Source organism: Saccostrea echinata, unplaced genomic scaffold (genome assembly GCF_033153115.1).
Source record: "Saccostrea echinata isolate AGI-Se365-2 ecotype Australia unplaced genomic scaffold, CSIRO_AGI_Sech_v1 ptg000009l, whole genome shotgun sequence".
In the NCBI taxonomy this organism is placed as follows: Eukaryota; Metazoa; Mollusca; class Bivalvia; order Ostreida; family Ostreidae; genus Saccostrea; species Saccostrea echinata.
In genome coordinates, this window is record NW_026889758.1 from 24,450,930 (window position 1) to 24,471,227 (window position 20,298).

A 20,298-nucleotide genomic window follows, 5' to 3' on the forward strand; every position below is an offset into this window, starting at 1 on the left:
CCCCCCCCTTCCCTGTTTTAAAACACCATTGCCTGTTTCATAATAAATGACAAAAAAAAAGAGTTTTGTCTTTGGTGAATAAGCTTTAAAAATTAGATTTGGACAAGTGATGAATGAGTATCAGATAGATACTTGGGCTGTGTGTCTAATTAGTATGTATTTCATTGACCACCGCATGTAGTTCTTGGGGGGGGGGGAGGGGGTCATGAATAAATTACATTGTTATGTTATTTTTTTTTTAATGAGACATAAACTATATGATAAAAAATACTGGTTCCTGTCTGATTTATATATGCTTGAAGTAAATAATTTGATATAAGATTTTCCGTTTTCCGTTCCGTTCCGCTTTCCGTTCCGCGTTTTAGCAACACCCATTTAATTCAGTTTGCAAGTATCAAAAATCAGCTCCGGTTGGAGACGGCGAAATTTCCAGTTTTCGTAATGGCGCCGGTTCTGACGTTTTTCTGGCACGTAAAATATCAAAATCGTGAAAAAAGCCAGGAAAACGTCAGATATTTCGGACTACATTGAACCTTGAGGTCATGGCATCAGAAGTACTTTTATTGAGTTTGTTAAGAAAAATGGATGGGTTGCATGACCTCTTGAAGACAATGGGCTGACCTGCATACATTTTAGTTTGTAATGAGTTTTCAGCCCCAGTTACTTTCCTGTAAAATACATGTTTATTGTTGCGAATATTTCATGAAATTTAATTAGAATTTATTCTAAGGAATTTGCTTTCCCCCAGCTAAAGTGTGACACGGACAGTCAGAAAGAAAGATGTACAGATGATTGACAATGTGAATCATTGCTATCATGGTGCCACAAAGTAAAGTTATAATTACCTTTTCTGTAATTGCTAAAACATTTTTTGTTGACTCGACTCTTACAAATGCATCTGCAGCTGCCAGCACCGTCTCGCTGCAGGTACAAGGAAAGTCTCAAGAGGTGAGAAACTACTTCCAGTAAAGTGTATTACACAGAGTTAAGATGATTAGAATTGAATAAAGTTGCTTCAAAGTTCAAGTTAATTAAATATTCAAATAAGTGCTACCTTGAGAATTTGAAGAAAGACCACATGTGCTGTCACGCTTTCCGGATATCTTGTTTCCGCCAAGACCGGTCTTGTTATATACGTCTGGGATTCAGCATGGCCGGAGCTGGTGCAAATGTGGGTTGTGTTAACCCTTGTTGTTTTTTGATGTTTTGATACCTGTGAGGTGCCACAGCGATGTGAGTGTTAATATGTGCATATGTCTAATGTGTTAAACAACTTTTTTCATATTTTGCAATGATATTTTCCATGTGTTTAAATCTGTTGTCATTTTTGATAGAGGAAATTCGGGCTGATTATTTGTTCTTGTTTACCATTGATCTTAAGCCAAGTCTTTGTGTTTATACAGTGTTTGCATCTATTGTCAAAATTCTTCTAAGTAATTTAGGCCTGTATTTCATAGTGTATTCAAAATTGATGAGGTCATTTTTGTGAAATTATGAGTGAATATTATTTGTAGAGAAAGCTAGAAATTTATTGTTTATTTCAATTTTATTTTCAGTCATTTACCTCTTGTGAAGCCATTATCAGAATAAAGTCTTCAACACTACACATGGTTTCGAGGTCATTAATCCGCAGTTGCACCAGTCTGGGACTGAGACTGCACAGTAAATGAATCGCTTCTACACGGATCAGGATCATTCTACCTGAGGCTGGGCCTACCATTCCCACTTCCCTTGGACAGTGGCGTGCGGACCATACCTACCTGGAGAGGCATCCAATCCTGTCGGTTGCGTGGGACATTGCGTTACATGTCGAACATTCTGTATACATTCCGTTACATGTAGAACATTCCATTATATAGTACAATATTCTTGGACATGAACTATTGTCATGTATAACTGTTAATATTCAGTGGCTTTATGCATTTTCAATTGTACGTATATGGTCAAACAATTTGGTGCTACAGGAATGTGATATGTCAATAAGTAGGATTGCATTTTTCTTAAGCATGCTTTGAAAATTTGTGCTGTAATTATGTAGCAAAATAATGCTTGAGTAGATATTTGAATTTTATCTTGCTGCGAATTTGACGACAATCATTTTTCTGTCAACTGTCAATGTCACACTTGTGTACTGTGAAAGAAAATTTATTTTTTTCAATTGTACATGTGTACAGCATTTGAAACATTATTGTGTGTACTCTGAAATGTTTATGCTCATTTAGAAGGGTGGTCATTTTTCGTATGTATAGATTACATCATTTAATTAATATTGAAATGCAAAGATAAGTGTATTACATTGACACAAAATGGCTGATAAAGACAGTAGTACTATAAGCAGTATTAAAGTAGAGGATCATGATGAACTTCAGGGCAAAAGTAGAATTAAAACAAAAACAGAAAAAGGCCAAGCCCTATATGAGGACACTGTTAGGAAATATCTTAATAATTGTGACGCTGTTTGGTCTGACATTGAAGATATAACAGTGAAAGTTGACGAATATAGATCACAATCTGACTTTAAATCTTTAAGACATTTAGATAGACAACTACAGGCATTACAAGTGAAACACCGAGAGGAATCCGAAGATTTTGTGGCCTACCTTACACGTACAAACACTGTGGACAGTTTATCGGAGTTAAGGATTCAAGAACTTTTAAAGGTCAAATGTCAGGACATTATAAGGGAATTGTGTCGGAAAATTCGGGAGGCGAGAATTGATGCCACAGAGAGACTGTCTCAAAGAGGCTCTGCAAGCCTACACACAAGGTCAGAGGTCGGAGAAACATCGGTGATGGGCAGCATTCTGACACAGAAGAGGATGGAGGTGGAGGCTCACCGAGCCAGACTACAATATGAAGCCAGAGAATTAAAGTTACGAAAGCAAAAGGCGTCGTTGGAGGAAATGGAAGCCAAGCACAAAGCAGAACAGGCTCGACAGAAGGAGGAGTTAGATGCCGAGTTTCTCCTATTAGAACAGGAACGCAAGTTCGCAGTAGCTGAAGCAGAAGTGAAAGCACTTGAGAACACAGGAATGAACAGTAGGCGTGTTTCTCCAGTATCGTCATTGCTGGAAGAACCAGTTGACAAGACACAGCTAACAGCAAAGTATATTTATGAGAGCTGCCCAGTGGAAAATGTGGTAAGTGCTGCGTTGCCAGTAACCGTTGAACCACCTTTGACAAACCCTGAATATAATGAACACAGAAGCTCGTTAAACCCTCATGCAGCTCCCTTTGAACTTAATGAAGTGAAACAGACTCATGATAGCAGTGTTGTTGGAGATCTTACCAAGTTCTTGTTGAAGAAGGACCTTCTATTTTCACGGTTTTACAAATTCAGTGATCGTCCCGAGGTCTTTGCTACATGGAAAGCAAGTTTCCTTAGCATAACGCAAGAACTAGAAGTTACGCCCTTTGAGGAAGTTGATTTACTGTTAAAGTTTCTAGGACCGGAGTCAAGTAAGTTTGCTTCAAGCATACGGGCTGCAAATGCTGCTTATCCAGAGAGAGGCTTAAAACGTATATGGGAGAGACTGGAGGAACGTTACGGGTCACCGGAACTCGTTGAGTCAGCCCTGAAAACCAAGCTGGAACATTTTCCGCGATTAACGACAAAGGATAGTAAGCGGCTTTATGAACTGGCAGACATACTAGCTGAGATTGAGGCAGCCAAGGAAAACCCGAAATATGCTACTCTCCTATCCTATTTTGATTCGTCATCAGGTATTCTACCTATAATCAACAAGCTTCCATACAACTTGCAAGAAAAATGGACGAATCATGCTTCAACCTATAAAAGGAAATACGATGTGTCATATCCTCCTTTCACATTCCTAGTTCAGTTTCTTCAAGAAATGAGCCGCATACGCAACGACCCAGGTTTCCAGTATGATGGTCAGTTTAAACCAAAAAGTAAGGAGCATGTGACATCTGTTGCGAACAGTGGTAGCAATATCAGAGAGCGTGTGTCAGTGAGAACAAACAAGACTGAATTTGTGACAAAGACTGGTAAAGAACTTTCGCAGGTTTGTGTGATTCATGCAAACAGTCATACACCTCATTCGCTTCAGGATTGTCGTGTATTCAATTCTAAGAGGATTCCAGAACGCAAGAAAATGTTGAAAGAAAAAGGAATCTGTTTTCGCTGCTGCAGTGCAAAACACATGGCCAGAGATTGTAAAGTGAACATAAAATGTAGTGTATGTGGAAGTACAGAACATTGTAGTGCACTTCATCCCATTGATGTCAAGGTCCGAGATTCGCACAAGGAGCATGGCGGGGAGAAACTTGCTGTAGACTGTACAACAACAGATTCTATGTTTCCAGTTTCAGCCTCATGTTTACAAGTTTGTGGGAAACAATTTTCTGGTAAATCGTGTGCCAAAATGTTGCTTGTTAGAGTTTACAGATATGGAGAACGGGAGAAGGCTGTTGTCATGTATGCATTAGTCGACGATCAGAGTAACAGGTCGTTAGCCCGTAGTGAATTCTTCGATAAGTTGAACATTTACTCTGAACCAAGGAGCTACACAATAACTTCCTGTTCTGGTACAGTACCCACTTATGGACGGCAAGTTAATGGGCTTGTAATCGAATCTTGGGATTCAACACAAACATTGAATTTGCCTACCATCACGGAATGTGATAATATCCCTTGTAATCGGGATGATATAGCAACACCGGAAATCGCGCAACACTACCCTCACCTTGTAGATATTGCGTCCGATATTCTACCTCTGAATGAGGCGCCTGTATTACTTTTGCTGGGACGGGATCTGGTGGAAGCACATCATGTTTTAGACCAGAGAGTTGGCAGCTGCTCGCCTTATGCCCAGAAGCTTCCATTAGGCTGGGCCCTAATTGGAGAAGCCTGTTTGGATAAGGTCCATGTCCCAGATGAATTCTGTGTAAAGAAGACACATTTAGTTGGAGATGGAAGAACTTCCATTATGCCTCCATGCACAAGCAATTTCACATACAGTGAAGGTCATGGACTGGGCTCCAGAAAACCAAATGACTTTGGAACCTCACTTTTTGAGCGCACAGCTGATGATGATAAACCGGGTTTATCAATAGAAGACAGAGAGTTCCTAAGGATTATGGAGGCGCACTGTAAACGGAATGAAGAAGGAAGCTGGGTTTCCCCACTGCCATTTAGAACTCCTAGAGATAGATTACCAGATAACAGAGCAGTGGCATTGAGACGTGCTAGGATCTTGAGTAAAACCTTGGACAGGAATCCTGGCAAGCGAGATCACTTTCATGCCTACATGGAAGGGATATTGGAAAGGCATGCGGAACTAGCCCCACCCTTGAAGCCCTCTGAGGAATGCTGGTATTTGCCAATATTCGGGATCTACCACCCAAAGAAACCATCAAAGCTGAGGGTCGTATTTGATTCTTCAGCAAAGTTTGAGAACACGTCATTGAATGATGTCTTGCTCTGCGGACCGGACTTGACCAATAGTCTTGTTGGTGTGTTACTCCGTTTCCGGAAAGATGCAGTTGCTATAGTAGCAGACATTGAGCAAATGTTCTTCGGATTCATTGTCGCAGAGGAGCATAGGAATTATTTGAGGTTTATGTGGCATCGTGATAATGACCCCAGTAAGGAACTTACGGAATACAGAATGTGCAAACATGTCTTTGGAAATGCACCATCTCCAGCCATTGCCACATATGGTTTGAGAAAGGCAGCTAGTGTAGATCCTACAACAAGTGAGAATGTGTTAAACTTTGTGAACAATAACTTTTATGTTGATGACGGTCTGCTATCTACAACAACGCCTGAGAAGGCTATTGAAGTGATGAAGAAGACACAAGCTGCCCTATTGACTGGTGGAAATTTACGTCTCCATAAAATTGCTTCCAATAATATGGATGTTGTCAATGCATTCGCACCAGAAGAGAGATCATCAGATCTAGAGAATATGGACTTAAGTGTTATGGATGATGTTCCATTACAAAGAAGCTTGGGTCTACATTGGAGCTTGCAAAATGATTACTTTACATTCCAAGTGAAGTTTGAAGAGAAACCCTGTACTAAGAGAGGTGTCTTGTCTACACTCCACAGTGTATTTGACCCTCTTGGCTTTGTCGCTCCATTTATTCTTTTGGGCCGCATGATTTTCAGGGAGCTGATGGACCTGTCTTGTGATTGGGATGATCCTTTACCATGGGAATTAGAGAGACGATGGACAGAATGGAAGAATAGTGCAGGTGATTTATCCTTCCTCCAGATTCCTAGAATGTTTACTTCCATTCCTACCAGTGAGGCCACCAGGACAGAGCTCCATGTGTACTCAGATGCCTCAGAACAAGCTGTGGCAGCAGTAGCGTATCTAAAAGTATTTAGGACAGATGATGAACATGAGTTGGGCTTTGTATTTGGAAAATCCAAACTTTCACCCAAACACGGACATACGATACCTAGACTGGAGCTTTGCTCTGCTGTATTAGCATCCGAAATTGCTACTGCTGTAACCAGACAACTAGATGTCCCAGTTGACGCTACATACTTCTACTCTGACAGCAAGGTTGTCTTGGGATATTTGTACAACAGAACAAGAAGGTTTTATACATATGTGAGTAACAGAGTAGACAGGATACTGCGTGTTTCTAGAGCAGAGCAATGGAATTATATTCCCTCAGAGCAAAACCCAGCAGATGTAGGGACTAGAGGAGTTCTGGCCAAGAATCTAAAAGACTGTTAATGGTGGAAACCTCCCTTTCAAGTTTCCTTTTACAAGCAGGACATAGATGAAAGCTTTCAAATGGTCAAACCTGATGATGATGTGGAAGTCAGACCTTTGATTACAGCAATGAAAGTAGAAGAAACAGAAAATTCTTCCTATAGCCCATCCTCTTGAGAGAAAAGGTTCTGTAAATTTTCCTCATGGGAAAGGCTTGTTCTTGGTATGAGCAGGCTTAGAAAAGCGGCACTTGAGAAAACATTTCATATAAGTCACACAACTGCGAAGGAGTTTAGTGCCACGGAACTGCTGATCCTAAAGATTGTCCAGAAAGCTGTCTTCGGAAAAGAGATCCAGAGTCTGACTAGTGGTAAAGCAGTACCTAATGACAGTCCATTGTCTTCACTCTACCCATATATTGATGAAGAAGGAGTACTTAGAGTAGGCGGACGGCTAAAGAACGCTAACCTTGGTAGAAACATGGAACATCCAGTCATTGTTTCTAAGAGCTCACATGTTGCAGTATTGCTGGTTAGGCATTACCATGAAAAGGTACATCATCAGGGGCGGCACATTACAGCAGGAGCATTGCGCACTGCGGGGTTTTGGATCATAGGTGCTAGAAGATTGGTATCTTCCATTTTACACCAGTGTGTTACCTGCAGGAAACTCAGAGGACAGTTACAGACACAAATCATGGCCAATCTTCCTTCTTGTCGCCTACAACCAGTTCCACCATTTACCTACGTTGGAGTTGACACGTTCGGACATTGGAATGTTGTCAGTAGAAGAACACGTGGTGGAAGTGCAAATAGTAAAAGATGGGCAATCATGTTCACATGTCTCACAGTCCGGGCAGTGCACATCGAAGTTGTGGAACAGATGTCAACGTCCGCCTTCATAAATGCATCGCGCAGATTTGTTTCCATTAGAGGCAAAGTACTGGAGTATAGGTCAGACAGAGGAACCAATTTTGTTGGATCTACATCTTCAAACACAGATGCTGTAAACGTTGAGGATCCAGCCGTTCAGAAGTTCCTCCTGAGCGAAGGAAGCACATGGATTTTTAATCCACCTCATTCGTCACATTTCGGAGGCGTTTGGGAACGCATGATAGGTGTGGCCAGAAAGATCATAGATGCCTTACTACTGGAGAATTCTGCAAAGGAGCTAACCCACGAAGTTCTGGTCACCTTTATGGCAGAAGTTTCCATGATCATCAATTCTCGCCCAATAGCACCTGTATCGTCAGACCCAGAGAATGCAATGATTCTCTCGCCGAATGTATTGCTCACACAGAAAGAGGGAAATGAAGTACCACCTCTTCGAGACTTGGACCTGAACATTCGAGACATGTTCAAATCCAATTGGAAACACGTACAGGTCTTAGCGGACAGATTTTGGAAAAGATGGAAAGATGAGTACTTACAGAATCTGCAATCCAGAAGAAAGTGGAAGACTGAGAAGGAGAACCTACGAGAAGGAGATGTTGTCATGCTAAGAGACAAAGATATGAACAGATGTGAGTGGCCATTAGGGTTGGTGGAAGAAGCAATCAAAAGCGAAGATGGAAACGTTCGAAAGGTGAAAGTTAGAGTCATCCGGCAAGGACGCCCAGTGGAGTATTTTCGACCAGTCACAGACGTGGTCCTTCTCTACGCTCCGACTAATGAGTAGTGACTAGTCTAGTCAGGCGGGGAGTGTGCTGTCACGCTTTCCGGATATCTTGTTTCCGCCAAGACCGGTCTTGTTATATACGTCTGGGATTCAGCATGGCCGGAGCTGGTGCAAATGTGGGTTGTGTTAACCCTTGTTGTTTTTTGATGTTTTGATACCTGTGAGGTGCCACAGCGATGTGAGTGTTAATATGTGCATATGTCTAATGTGTTAAACAACTTTTTTCATATTTTGCAATGATATTTTCCATGTGTTTAAATCTGTTGTCATTTTTGATAGAGGAAATTCGGGCTGATTATTTGTTCTTGTTTACCATTGATCTTAAGCCAAGTCTTTGTGTTTATACAGTGTTTGCATCTATTGTCAAAATTCTTCTAAGTAATTTAGGCCTGTATTTCATAGTGTATTCAAAATTGATGAGGTCATTTTTGTGAAATTATGAGTGAATATTATTTGTAGAGAAAGCTAGAAATTTATTGTTTATTTCAATTTTATTTTCAGTCATTTACCTCTTGTGAAGCCATTATCAGAATAAAGTCTTCAACACTACACATGGTTTCGAGGTCATTAATCCGCAGTTGCACCAGTCTGGGACTGAGACTGCACACCACAAGATTTCCATCTTTTATATGTTTAGCTAAGCCCTCATCCTTTGGGTTGGTATGGGAAGCATTTTCCAATTGTTGACGGATGGCAATATAAGAATATGTTCAAGGCTTTATTGACATGGGGCAACCATCTTGTGCCACCTACACGGACAGGTAAAATCTGCCTGAAATTCATAAGACGGTATACAAACTTACCGTTAGTAATAAAACATTTTGGACCTCTGAGAATGACCTAGATGTACCCAAATGCATCGACCATGGGAATACAAAGTTGAATACCACGTCGATAACACATGATCCTTGTAGAAAACACATTTTTTTTTAATTTACTACAATAAATAAAAAAGGTCAGCTCATTCTGTAGTCTACCCTGTCTATTCAGAAATAAAAATGGTCACACACATTAAAAAAATAATCATTTTTTATTCTACAAAGAAGGTATTTTTTCATGTACACACACAAACTGTATTAACTGCCAAGTTTCTTGAACACCCCCATCCCTTTCCAATACTCCTACAATTATGAGACAGACTTTTTTTTCTTGAAATACGCATTTTTCTCCATTTGTCATTATATATTACAGGGCTGCACAAGATACTGAAAAAGGGACAGTGCTTTGAGTGAATGTGTTATCCATGTATCTGCAAATGAAGCAGATCCCCCAATTATTATATTCATGAAGAGTGTGACAACTTCCAACTTCCAAGTTGTTAATGATGGAACTCCATTTAAATCAGGTACAGGTTAAAGTCTGGGCTGCACATTTCTTTATTACAATATTCAAAACTTAATAATTCAGGATCAAGTTCACACAAGCTCACATTCCATGGTTACTCGCAGCACCATTATGCTAGATAAATTTTTTATACACTTTCATGTTAAATAGTCAAATTTGATTGGTTTAAAAAACATTTGTTAACAAGTTCTACTACCATACTGCATGCCAAACATTACATCCCAATGGTTGAAAATGCATGACTACAGGTAACAGTATATACAGTAATAAAAAAATGTTAACTGTGCAGAATGTTTGCACGTTCGTTTCACGTTGATGTTTTCTTTAAAATGCATTCTATAACAAGAAAAATATTACCTGTTTATTTTGGGTGATGTGAAATTCTTACCCCTTAAAAACCGATGGTTTTGTGGAATAACAATTTCACGTTATCCTACTAAACGTAATATTTTTATGTTATATGTACATCTATTTGTAAATGTTAATGACTGTGAAAAACATAAATATTTATAAATTAGTAAAATCAATTTAATACACTATAAATACACGAAATGACAAATTTGTACATAATTCTCTATGATTTGGTTAATTAGTTTATATAAAGGATGTAAATGGGCATGATATATAATTGTTAATATTCAAGAAAGTGTTCACTGTTTTTCTTGTAGATGCTCCTTTCCATCTGATGTTTTCCAGGTTTTTGTGAAAAGTTTTCTTAAAAATGGCACCATTCAACTACAAATACTATGCCAGTGGAACTGTGATATCAATCAACTGCTCATGACACTGCTAATTGGCAGAGAATTTAATTTTTTTAATTTAGGACAAGCAATCTGTTTCAAACATTTTACACCTGCAAATTGGTACATGTACTTCCTGAAATGCTTGAAGGATGCTAGCTAAAAGCTACTGAAATTCCAAGCCAGATGAAATTCAAAATGATTGATACAAAAGTCATATGAAGTTTTCTATTCTTAGTGATGAGTGTTTTTCAGGATGCCCTCTGATATCATAGGTAAACTTGTTACTGTCCTTTGTTAGTTACACATGCAGACAACTTATTAAGGCAGTGATATAAGTAGCTCGAAGTGATGCTTTATTGTTTTCCTCAGATTTATAACCTGGATTGATCTCTGATGCAGTAATTTAAAGCCATGTCTTTTCACTGTCACAAAGTACTGAAATAAAAAAAAAGTTGATTAAAATATTTTTTTAATTCATATCATTAAATTTTAAGCTACAGAAATTCAGATTAATTACCTAAAATGTATAAGTAAATAGAAATCTTTAATTGATGAGCAAGCCTTTGCATTGTCAGAACCTTTTTTGAAAGGGCTATTTACCTTTAACAATGTCAGGACAGGTGAGTTAACTGGCTGGTCTTCATGCTGGAAGTGTGTGTTAACTCTGTAATCTTTTTAAACAAAACCGTCCAGTGATGTCCTAAGATTGCCAGATGAGCAGACATATACCTGTATTTAAGAAAGATTCTGTAACATTACATAGCATTTTTGCACAGCTTGACGCACACCTGATGGTAATTTAGGTGCCTGTAAAATAATAAATCTGGCACAAATTTATTTATTTGATACAAATCAGAACAAAATTTGTCCTTTTACAGAACAAATTATTTTCATTATAAAGAAAAGAGAAATGCAAATGTACTGTGTTAATACATTTAACCTGTATTATTGGGTATTTTCACCCTATTCTAATTTTTAAAATATTCACTCTTTCACCCTTGAAAACAATTTTGCCCTTTTAAAATTTGATCAGACACATTTGTGTTTAAAAGATATATGCTGCCTTCTTCGAATTTGTCCCGTTTTAAATTCACCTACTTGTAACGAGGGCAGAATGAGAACAATAAAGCTTAACTGGGGCGAAAATTTTCCAGAACAAAGACCATTACATGCCTGCCTGTTGTACTATAACTCCTCCAGCCTTACAATATTCTATAATCATTGCTTTCATGCAATACCCCCCAGTGGATTGATGGTCTCTTTTCCAAATTATATGCACTTTCTAAAAAGAATGAATTTGTCAATTTATAAAATATAGTATTACAAGTTAATAAAGACAGTAAAACGATGTTAACAACATTTATATGCAAATGAACCTCTGTACAAATCACTTATAAATGATTGACAACTTGGAATATATCGAATACCCTTTTGACATTTGGAAACTCAGTGTTAATAATATTCCATACATGATTGAGCTGTCACCTCATGAACCTTTAATTTTTTTTTTCTATTTTTTATATGCTTTACTTGTATATGTATTATAAGAGTAAATGTAAGTCCAAAACTTATTTTGTGACATCAATTTCATACCTGTATTTGAGTTGCCTTTTTGAGGATATACCGGGTAGATTATTCAGAGTCGATGTACATGTAGTCTTAGATGCTGCAGTTCTCTTGAACTTTAGCTATAAAATAAATCTTAATGTATACAATTGTGTAAGATGAAAGAATATTTCAAACACTGAAATAGACCGAAACTTTAACCAAAATATCCTCTATAACATGCTCTCTAAACTGAAGAATATGGTCATATAATTGCAGTCATATGAATTTTGTTCAATGATAAATGCAGAGAGAATTTGTAGAATATATAAAGTCTTACCGTTGGGAAATAAGCAGGTCCAGTACAATCTCTTAATTCAGCTATATAGCTTTATTAAGCTATTCAAAATAGCTTGATTTAGCTATTTATATGCAGTTTTTCACAAAAATTATTTTTGTAAGAATTAGACAAAAAGTCGCATGTATTTCACTATTCATATATGTACTATGGGCTATCGACACAAAAAGCAAAATCAAAGATAGCTCTAACTTTGCAAATTTTGAATACTTTTAAGCAAAAGATAAATTTCTATTGTTCAACTGTCCACTACCTTGTGTGCATTGAGGCATGGATAAGTATGATTGCTTCTCATTGTACTGAATTATTACCAATCAATTATCTTGTTGACCATAATTGGCCTCCTTTATAATTTCACTGAAAAAGTAACTGTATCAATTGCGCTATATAGCCCAAAAACTATCAGAACTTTGAGTACAAAGTCTCTCAAGGAGATTTTAATGAGTGATTTTACATGCATCAATTTCAGATGAGTTCAAGGTTGAATATCATCACTGCACCAAGGTGCGTGCTGAGAAAATTACACATTTAAGTAAAAAATCTGATAAAATAGCTAAATTAAGCTATTCTGAATAGCTTAATAAAGCTATATAGCTAAATAATGTTATATAGCTAAATCAAGAGATTGTACTGGACCTGATAAGTGCTTTCAAACATTGAATACTTAAAAAACTAGACCCACTGACATGCAACAGCTAAATTTCTGTTGATAAATGAAGCGTTTTCTAACAAATTATTTACCCAAACAAAGGTGATGCAGTCACAAGATGACGATCGTACCCATCTGACACTTACACTACTCCTCCTTAATCAGATGGTAATAACGTCATTATCCTCGAATTCAAGAAAAATCTGTTAATAAATTAGTTGGAATGATGATAACAAAACTATTCTAATCAGATATAATATAAGAAACTTCTATTTTCCCCAAGAATACACAAGAATCAGGTGACATTCTCTGACTTGTTTACCTGTACTTCGATCGAAATTCTCCTCCAACTTGCTCGCAACCAAGCTTTTATGACACTCAATTTATCCATCGTAAGTCGGAGAACCCTTCGGGTTTATACAATTGCTTAAACTTTCCTTATACGCTTTGTGTAAACCATAAACATGCATAACCCAATACAGATCTCGGATCTCCATGTGTGAGGTACCCGGAAGTTAATATTATCGAAAAATCTCGCGAGTCACGTGACGAGACTTACAGACCCTAATGCAGTCCGAATTTGGTTGGTTCCAATGGAAACCTAGATAGTCTTGAGGAAGGGAGCATTCATTAATTATTGTTGTAAGAAATGCAAATAGGTGATATCACCTATTCGATTAGGTGATATCACCTATTCGAATAGGTGATATCACCTATTCAATTTGAATGAGTGATATTACTTATTCTAATAGGTGATATCACCTATTCGTATAGGTGATATCACTAAATGGCAATAAATACCAAAACGGCGCCTCATAGGAATATATACTGGAGTATAATACAAATGCCACTTTGCGTTCTCGTGTTGTTTTATAGTTTCCAGTTTAAAGTTTTCAGTACCTTTAACAAAGTTCGAGTCCACATTGTGGTCTATACACCATGAGCAAAATATTTTGCCGTTTTCTTGAGAGAGCCAGGGCCACCCTTCACACCATTTTCTGGGCAAAAGTACGTGTCCTTTTATATTCATACCGTCATTAGATTTCGCACTGTCCTCGTTGTCTGGTCCCTGTTTACGTTTTTATTGGTACTGGTAGCTGCTGCCTTCAGAACCTCGAAGGCCATTCATTTTGTCTTTGTCACGTCATGAATCAGAGAAATGCTTTACGATATATACTCAGAAAGAACTAGGCGTAAAGCGCATTTTTGACTAAGATATACTTTCAACGCAAGTTAATTCGCACGCGGTTAATTTCGTATTGCTCCAGGCAAATCATCACTATTTTATTTAACTAGCCTGTCGGGCTACCGCTGACGGTAATTTCACTAGCCCGATCTGAATTTAGTAGCCTCGGACGTTTTCGTGAAGACCGATTTCAGCAAAACTACTTCTGACCTCCATTTGCGTTCTGTGCATTTTTATTCTGACGAACACCTTCAGACATATTAATATTGAAATACTATCGATTTAACCAAACTAAAGTCCGTTTAAAGAGTAAAAAGTGCTTTATGGATTCTTTAAATAAAATTAAGGCCGATTTTTGTTTAAGTGTGTGAAAACCGTTCGTTCATTCATACTGGATACTGCTGACTGTATACAACTCGGAGCTCCTCGCTTGGCTCGCACACTCACCTCGGACGTGAACGATGTTCAACTTTCACTATTGGACTTTTGCGAGAAGCGCTGACTTTTACAGTTGACGATTTAAACCTGCATTATGTACGGAATCGATAATAAATAAGAAAATATTAATAGAGGTTATAGTTATGGTATTAGGGTACTAAAATTATTTACCAACACAGGATATGATTAGAGATAGAATACAATTACTTAAAACGCCTTACTCATGAGAGATAGTATCTCCTTTTATTTTCATTTTCTAAAGGAATTAAATATTAAAGAAAATACATTATGGAAGGAAAACTTGGCAGAAGTTAGTCAAGGTGGGAAGGGAGGGGGTTGAGGGAAGGATTGTTGCCGATCCCTTCCTAGACAACGTAATATGGGCTTTGAAATGGCCCATTATTATCGTTTTATTAACTGTTAAGCTAAATATTCATATCGCAAAAGAGCTTCCGTATATTTTCCTGGTGGAAAAGTAAGCCGTCGATTGTAAAAGTCGGCGCTTCTCGCAAAAGTCCATTACGATCATGTGATCCAATCGGAAATTCCTCCAAATATTCTTCCATTGAAATCTGAGTTTATTTCTGAAACGTCCAACAGTAGGTTTCCGATTCCAAATGCTAACTAACAGAAGGTTGTAATTAAAATAAGAGGCCCAGTGGCCCTGACGGTCACCTGAGTATAATACAACAATTTAGAGGATCCATAGAGTATAAAATAAACTGACAGATGAAGCTTTGTTGTACAAAAGCATGATAAATAAGATGATCAGGATCAAAGAAATAATGGGTCTAGCATTCAGTAACAACTAAGTTTAATCTGTCCCTCATTTATCACTATCTCCATGCAGACTATTAACAAATTATTAAAGCCAGACGACACGTTCCTCAAAAATATATAATTTTTCCCAAGAATTTGTCATTGAAGTATAGCTACTGAAACAAGTTTTCTTACCAAAAATTTAGGTACCTTACCAGGCATTTGGGCAAGATACCAGTGGGTGATATTCCTTATATAATCCTTATGGGTAATCTTTTGAATTGCCAGTGTCACAATTTTTGGTGTACTTATATTTTTAAAACATATATTGAAAACAATTTGGAAATCACAAGAGAATGACAATATGAATAATTTTTGATATAATACCAAGGTATACAAAACAGATATTTGAGGAACGTGTCATATGACCTTAAGTGCTTCTGTACTATTTAAACCCAATATTATAACCTCTCATATTGGCCTTTTTTGGTCATTGAAGAATATTTAATAAATTATCCCTACCCAAACACATGAACCCTGGGGCCATTAATTTCACAATTTTGGTAGAGGGCTCAATGCTCATTACAATCAAGCCCACAGTTTGACTGCCTGATGTCCAGGAGTAAAGAAGAGGATTTTTAAAGATTGCATTAATTTTGGTGGTTTTAGCCCCACCCCTCAGGGGGACAGGGACCATGAAATTCACAATTTTTGTTCCCCTTCACCTCTAGATGCTATATGTCAAATTGCTTGCCAGGAGCAACAACAACACAGGACCTCGGTTTATACGGTCTCGTCCGAAGAACCGGTACCGGTCTCCACGTCTCGTACTGGGATTCGAACCCGCGACGTAATGATTAACAGTTTACTCCTTCCTCTGCAACATGTACACAAGAAATCACCTAAATAAAAATATATTTTTAAAAAATGCATATTAATTTTCAAAGAAGAGACGTTGAAATGGATATCCTGTCAACTTGATTGTAAGAATTTTCATCCACCTGATTCACATACCTTTTTACAATGTATAAACTGATTCAACTTCAAACAGCCAAACACATGCATCAGATATATAAGAAAATAGAATTTTCAAATAGAATTAGAATTAAATTTGTTTTGAAACCACGATTTCAAAATAAAAAAAGAAAATATGTAATTATCTACGTCAAGATTTATCCTAAAGTATTATGCTCATTATTCCATATATATATATATATATATATATATATATATATATATATATATATATATATATATATATATATAATGAACGTATCTCAAAAATAATATTGCTAATGATATTACTTTACTATTCGAATACACCCTCAAAACAGTTTTTGATCTTGTATGGTTTTTCTCATAGACCTCATCTTAATGGATTTATTAGATCGATCACAGTAGATATCTTGACCTTTTACATTACTTCTTCATACATCAACTAAAAATAATAAATGATTTATTAAAAGTAAACTCTGTATCAATTATATATTACTTTTATATGCGTTAGAAATTGGTATCGACCATCATTTCAAAGGATTGTTTCTATTTTTTGTAAACGAAATTGATATTTAAAACAATGTAAAATAACCGCGATATAAAGGGCAATTATACCTGAGAATAATCAACATATCTCCTACAGACATAATTGAAGGGTACTTCAAGCGCACTTTACTTAAGATTCTGCACTTTCATTTTTATTAACACATTTTTACAGACATGTACAATAGAAAGGTTTTAAAAAAGTCAATATTAAACAATTTAAAATTGATTGAAATTATTAAATAATATGTCTTCTATAGCCTTGTTTTCTTCATATATAAAATCTCTTGATAACGAATAGTAGGGTAGAACACGTCATTTCAAATTTTAAATTCAACATCATAAACTCTAGGATTGAATACATAATAATCTCGTTGAAAACACTTCAAAAATGAAATTTGGATAGATGTATTCAAATGCTGGATAATATTATTTAATTCTATTGAAAAGCATATTACGTGATTCATCTTTATTCATCTTTATTTTTTTTTCTTTTAAAAATAATTTTTGAATAAATGTTTGATATCTTTTCGATAGCAAAAATTGGACGACTTAATGATATCATTAATGAAGATGATTCACTCTTTAGTTAGGATCTTTTTTTCAACACTTGTCTAAATACTATATAGATTCTTTTTTTTTCTGGAGGGGGGGGGGGGGGGGGGTACTAATGCTGTAAGGGTTCGTTGGAAATATTCTGGACTTGACAAAACTGTCCCAAAAAAACTCACAAATCCATCAATTTTATCTATTTTTTATATGTATAAGTTTACACAATGGAATAAATAAATTTTTTAAAATGATATTCTGGTTTAAAATATTTCCGTTTAAGCGGATAAGAAAAAATGAAACTTCTGAAATAACGTTTACATTAATGAACGGAAAATAATTCACTATCGCAGGAACTCCAATAGTTTAAACACAGAATTTATATATATATATATATATATTGACTTGCCTGGAACTGTAAAATGTGCTTCTAATGTGCTTCTTCTCTTTTATTCTAACAAGGACAGCAGACTATCTCATGTTTCCATTAAAGAACGGGGCAACATGATCTTATTAAAACACCAGGAGTAACCATTCCACATCCGCCGCGAGCCCTATGTATCGTGGAGGGAAACAGGATAATTCGTAGAAATGGTCTTTAAAAAAGGAGTTTCTGACGAGATGTAGCTCTACTGCTTTGTAAGTATTATAATGGACAAGTAGGTCTTGGACTCGAACCTATGGCAACAGCATGACCTAGAATAATGATCCTTGCATTAGTCTATTTTTTTATGGCAAGTTTAGTTAAAACCGGACTTGATCTATAGGAGGAGTAGCCATTTGAAAAGATTCTTATCACCTGCGTGGCGCAGTGGTTAGAGCGTTCGCTCTTGAGTCGCGATGTGAGGAGTAGATCCTTACGTCGCGGGTTCGAATCCACTGCGAGACGTGGAGACCGGTCCTTCGGATGAGACCGTATAAACCGAGGTCCCTTGTCGCAGTAGGTGCTGGGACGAAAAAGATCCCTCACTGCTCAATGGCCCTGAGTGCCGAGTATAGGTCAAAATTTGCAGCCCTCCACCGGCAAGTGGTGGCGTCTCCAAATGAGTGAAAAATTCTCGAGAGGGACGTTAAACAACAAACACATTCTTTTTCTAAAAACCATGGCAACATCGTTTCATAATGCTACTCCTCCAACAGTTTTGGTCCGTTTTCAATAAAACATGGTACACACGAAAACTACACCAAGATTTTATACATCGTTTTTTTTTTATTTCGAAGAACGGTGTTGCCAACGTTACAAGAAATAAAAATTATTCTAAAATTCATTCAAAACGCTATAGCGCAATCCTCCTAGCTACACTTTGGGTTTGATTTCAACAAGACATGGCGTACAGAGGATTATACTTAGTTACATAATTCTTTTACCGTTTTTGACAAACGGCGCTGCCATGGCTACTGAAAATATGAATGTCTTTATAATTCTAATTTCAACGTTGCTACTATTACCAAAAAATTTACATTTTCTGGTGGTTTGGTCTGATTTCATCTTTCTTCAGAAACGTAGCAACGGGGGGGGGGGCCTTTTTTCCAACGACTTTTTTTACTGTTTGAAATCTTAATTGAAAGGCCGGTTGCCCCCCCCCCCACTTTTTGTTGTAGAATAGTCAAATACGGGTTTTGTAGTATTGTATGAATAAAATTTGGTACTGAAAGAAGTTGGAACCTAAATCCCCCCCCCCCCCCGGAAGTAGGATTTTACGAGTTCGGACAATTATCCTTTTTTTTTTGCTTGTCAAATTTTTTTTCAGGTAAGTTGAATTTTTTTTCTCTGGCTGCACCCCCCCCCCCACTTTCAAAAACGATGCTACGTCCCTGTTCTTTATAGTACAGCTACAATCTCGTTAGAGACTTCTGGTTCCCCTTATTAATTCAGGGTAAAACAATTAAGTGTTATTTTCCTCAATTAATGCCAGTAGAAATTCTTGTTTGATTCAATTTGCTTATAATCCATATTTGATGGTCAATAAATAGATAATTACAAAGTTAAATTCTACATTTCACCATACATTCAACTTCAGGTAACCTACTGCTGTATCTTCCCCTCCTTATTCGTCTGTCACGCTGTATGCGTCATTCCTAAACTTTTTCTAAAGCTGCTTAATAATATTTTCTAAACAGCTTCTCTACGTAAAGATAATATTTTATATGTCATTATCCTTTTACACATCATAGGCGAAGCCTACCTTCTAAAATTAATCCTGTTTTCTATTTTCTTTTCCTCCCACACAAGTGACAGGTAAACTGTTGACTTTTTTGACAATGTATGCTACTGTGAAAATTATTTACCTTGAGGTTCAAAGTACAAATCCAAGATGAAAATAAGTTGATCAAATAATTCAATTAAGTACACCATTTCTTTATTTAAAAAATTCTTCACTCCTATTATATATATTAACCAGGTACCATCATTTCCCTTAAGGTAAAATTATTGAATTTTGTTGGATTACAAGTCACATTAGTATCCTTGGATGCCAAAAAATGCACTTAAGTATGAAATATCTTGCAATTCCTTATACTGATCTAAAATATTTATAGTAAACATTTATATGAATTCTCTTTAGCACATATTTTTCGGATTCTTGTGGTAATAATAAATTTTATGCAATACAGGACAGAGTAAATCAATCATCTGGTTTTGTCCTGAAACATCAGGACGAGGACACGATATATATATATATATATTAGAATGCACTGATTTTTCGCCTAAAAGGACTATACTTATTAATAATGTGTAAACAATGCATGATTATTTTTATAAACATTAATCCTTGTATAGTTTTACAACACTTACAAGAAACTGATTTTTACTGCACTTA

The 20,298-nt window shown here is 36.7% G+C and overlaps 2 protein-coding genes and 1 long non-coding RNA gene across 3 annotated transcripts in view; 2 read left to right on the forward strand and 1 right to left on the reverse strand.

Moving 5' to 3' along the window:
* Positions 1-19,941, reverse strand: part of LOC133182075 (uncharacterized) — a 262,045-nt gene extending 242,104 nt beyond the window's left edge. Inside the window, exon 1 of the long non-coding RNA XR_009720512.1 lies at positions 19,930-19,941. This is a non-coding gene — a long non-coding RNA (uncharacterized LOC133182075). The remainder of the gene's footprint in view (positions 1-19,929) is intronic.
* LOC133184011 (uncharacterized) lies at positions 1,086-6,713 on the forward strand. Its single transcript, XM_061318883.1, has 2 exons — positions 1,086-1,233; positions 1,557-6,713. Exon 2 carries the CDS (start codon positions 2,307-2,309, stop codon positions 6,711-6,713), a length of 4,407 nt encoding a protein of 1,468 aa, XP_061174867.1. The 5' UTR covers positions 1,086-1,233; positions 1,557-2,306.
* Positions 7,174-8,983, forward strand: LOC133182071 (uncharacterized). Its single transcript, XM_061316786.1, has 2 exons — positions 7,174-8,547; positions 8,871-8,983. The coding sequence occupies exon 1, from the start codon at positions 7,389-7,391 to the stop codon at positions 8,367-8,369; it is 981 nt and encodes a 326-aa protein (XP_061172770.1). The 5' UTR covers positions 7,174-7,388; the 3' UTR covers positions 8,370-8,547; positions 8,871-8,983.
* Positions 19,942-20,298: the final 357 nt, after the last annotated feature.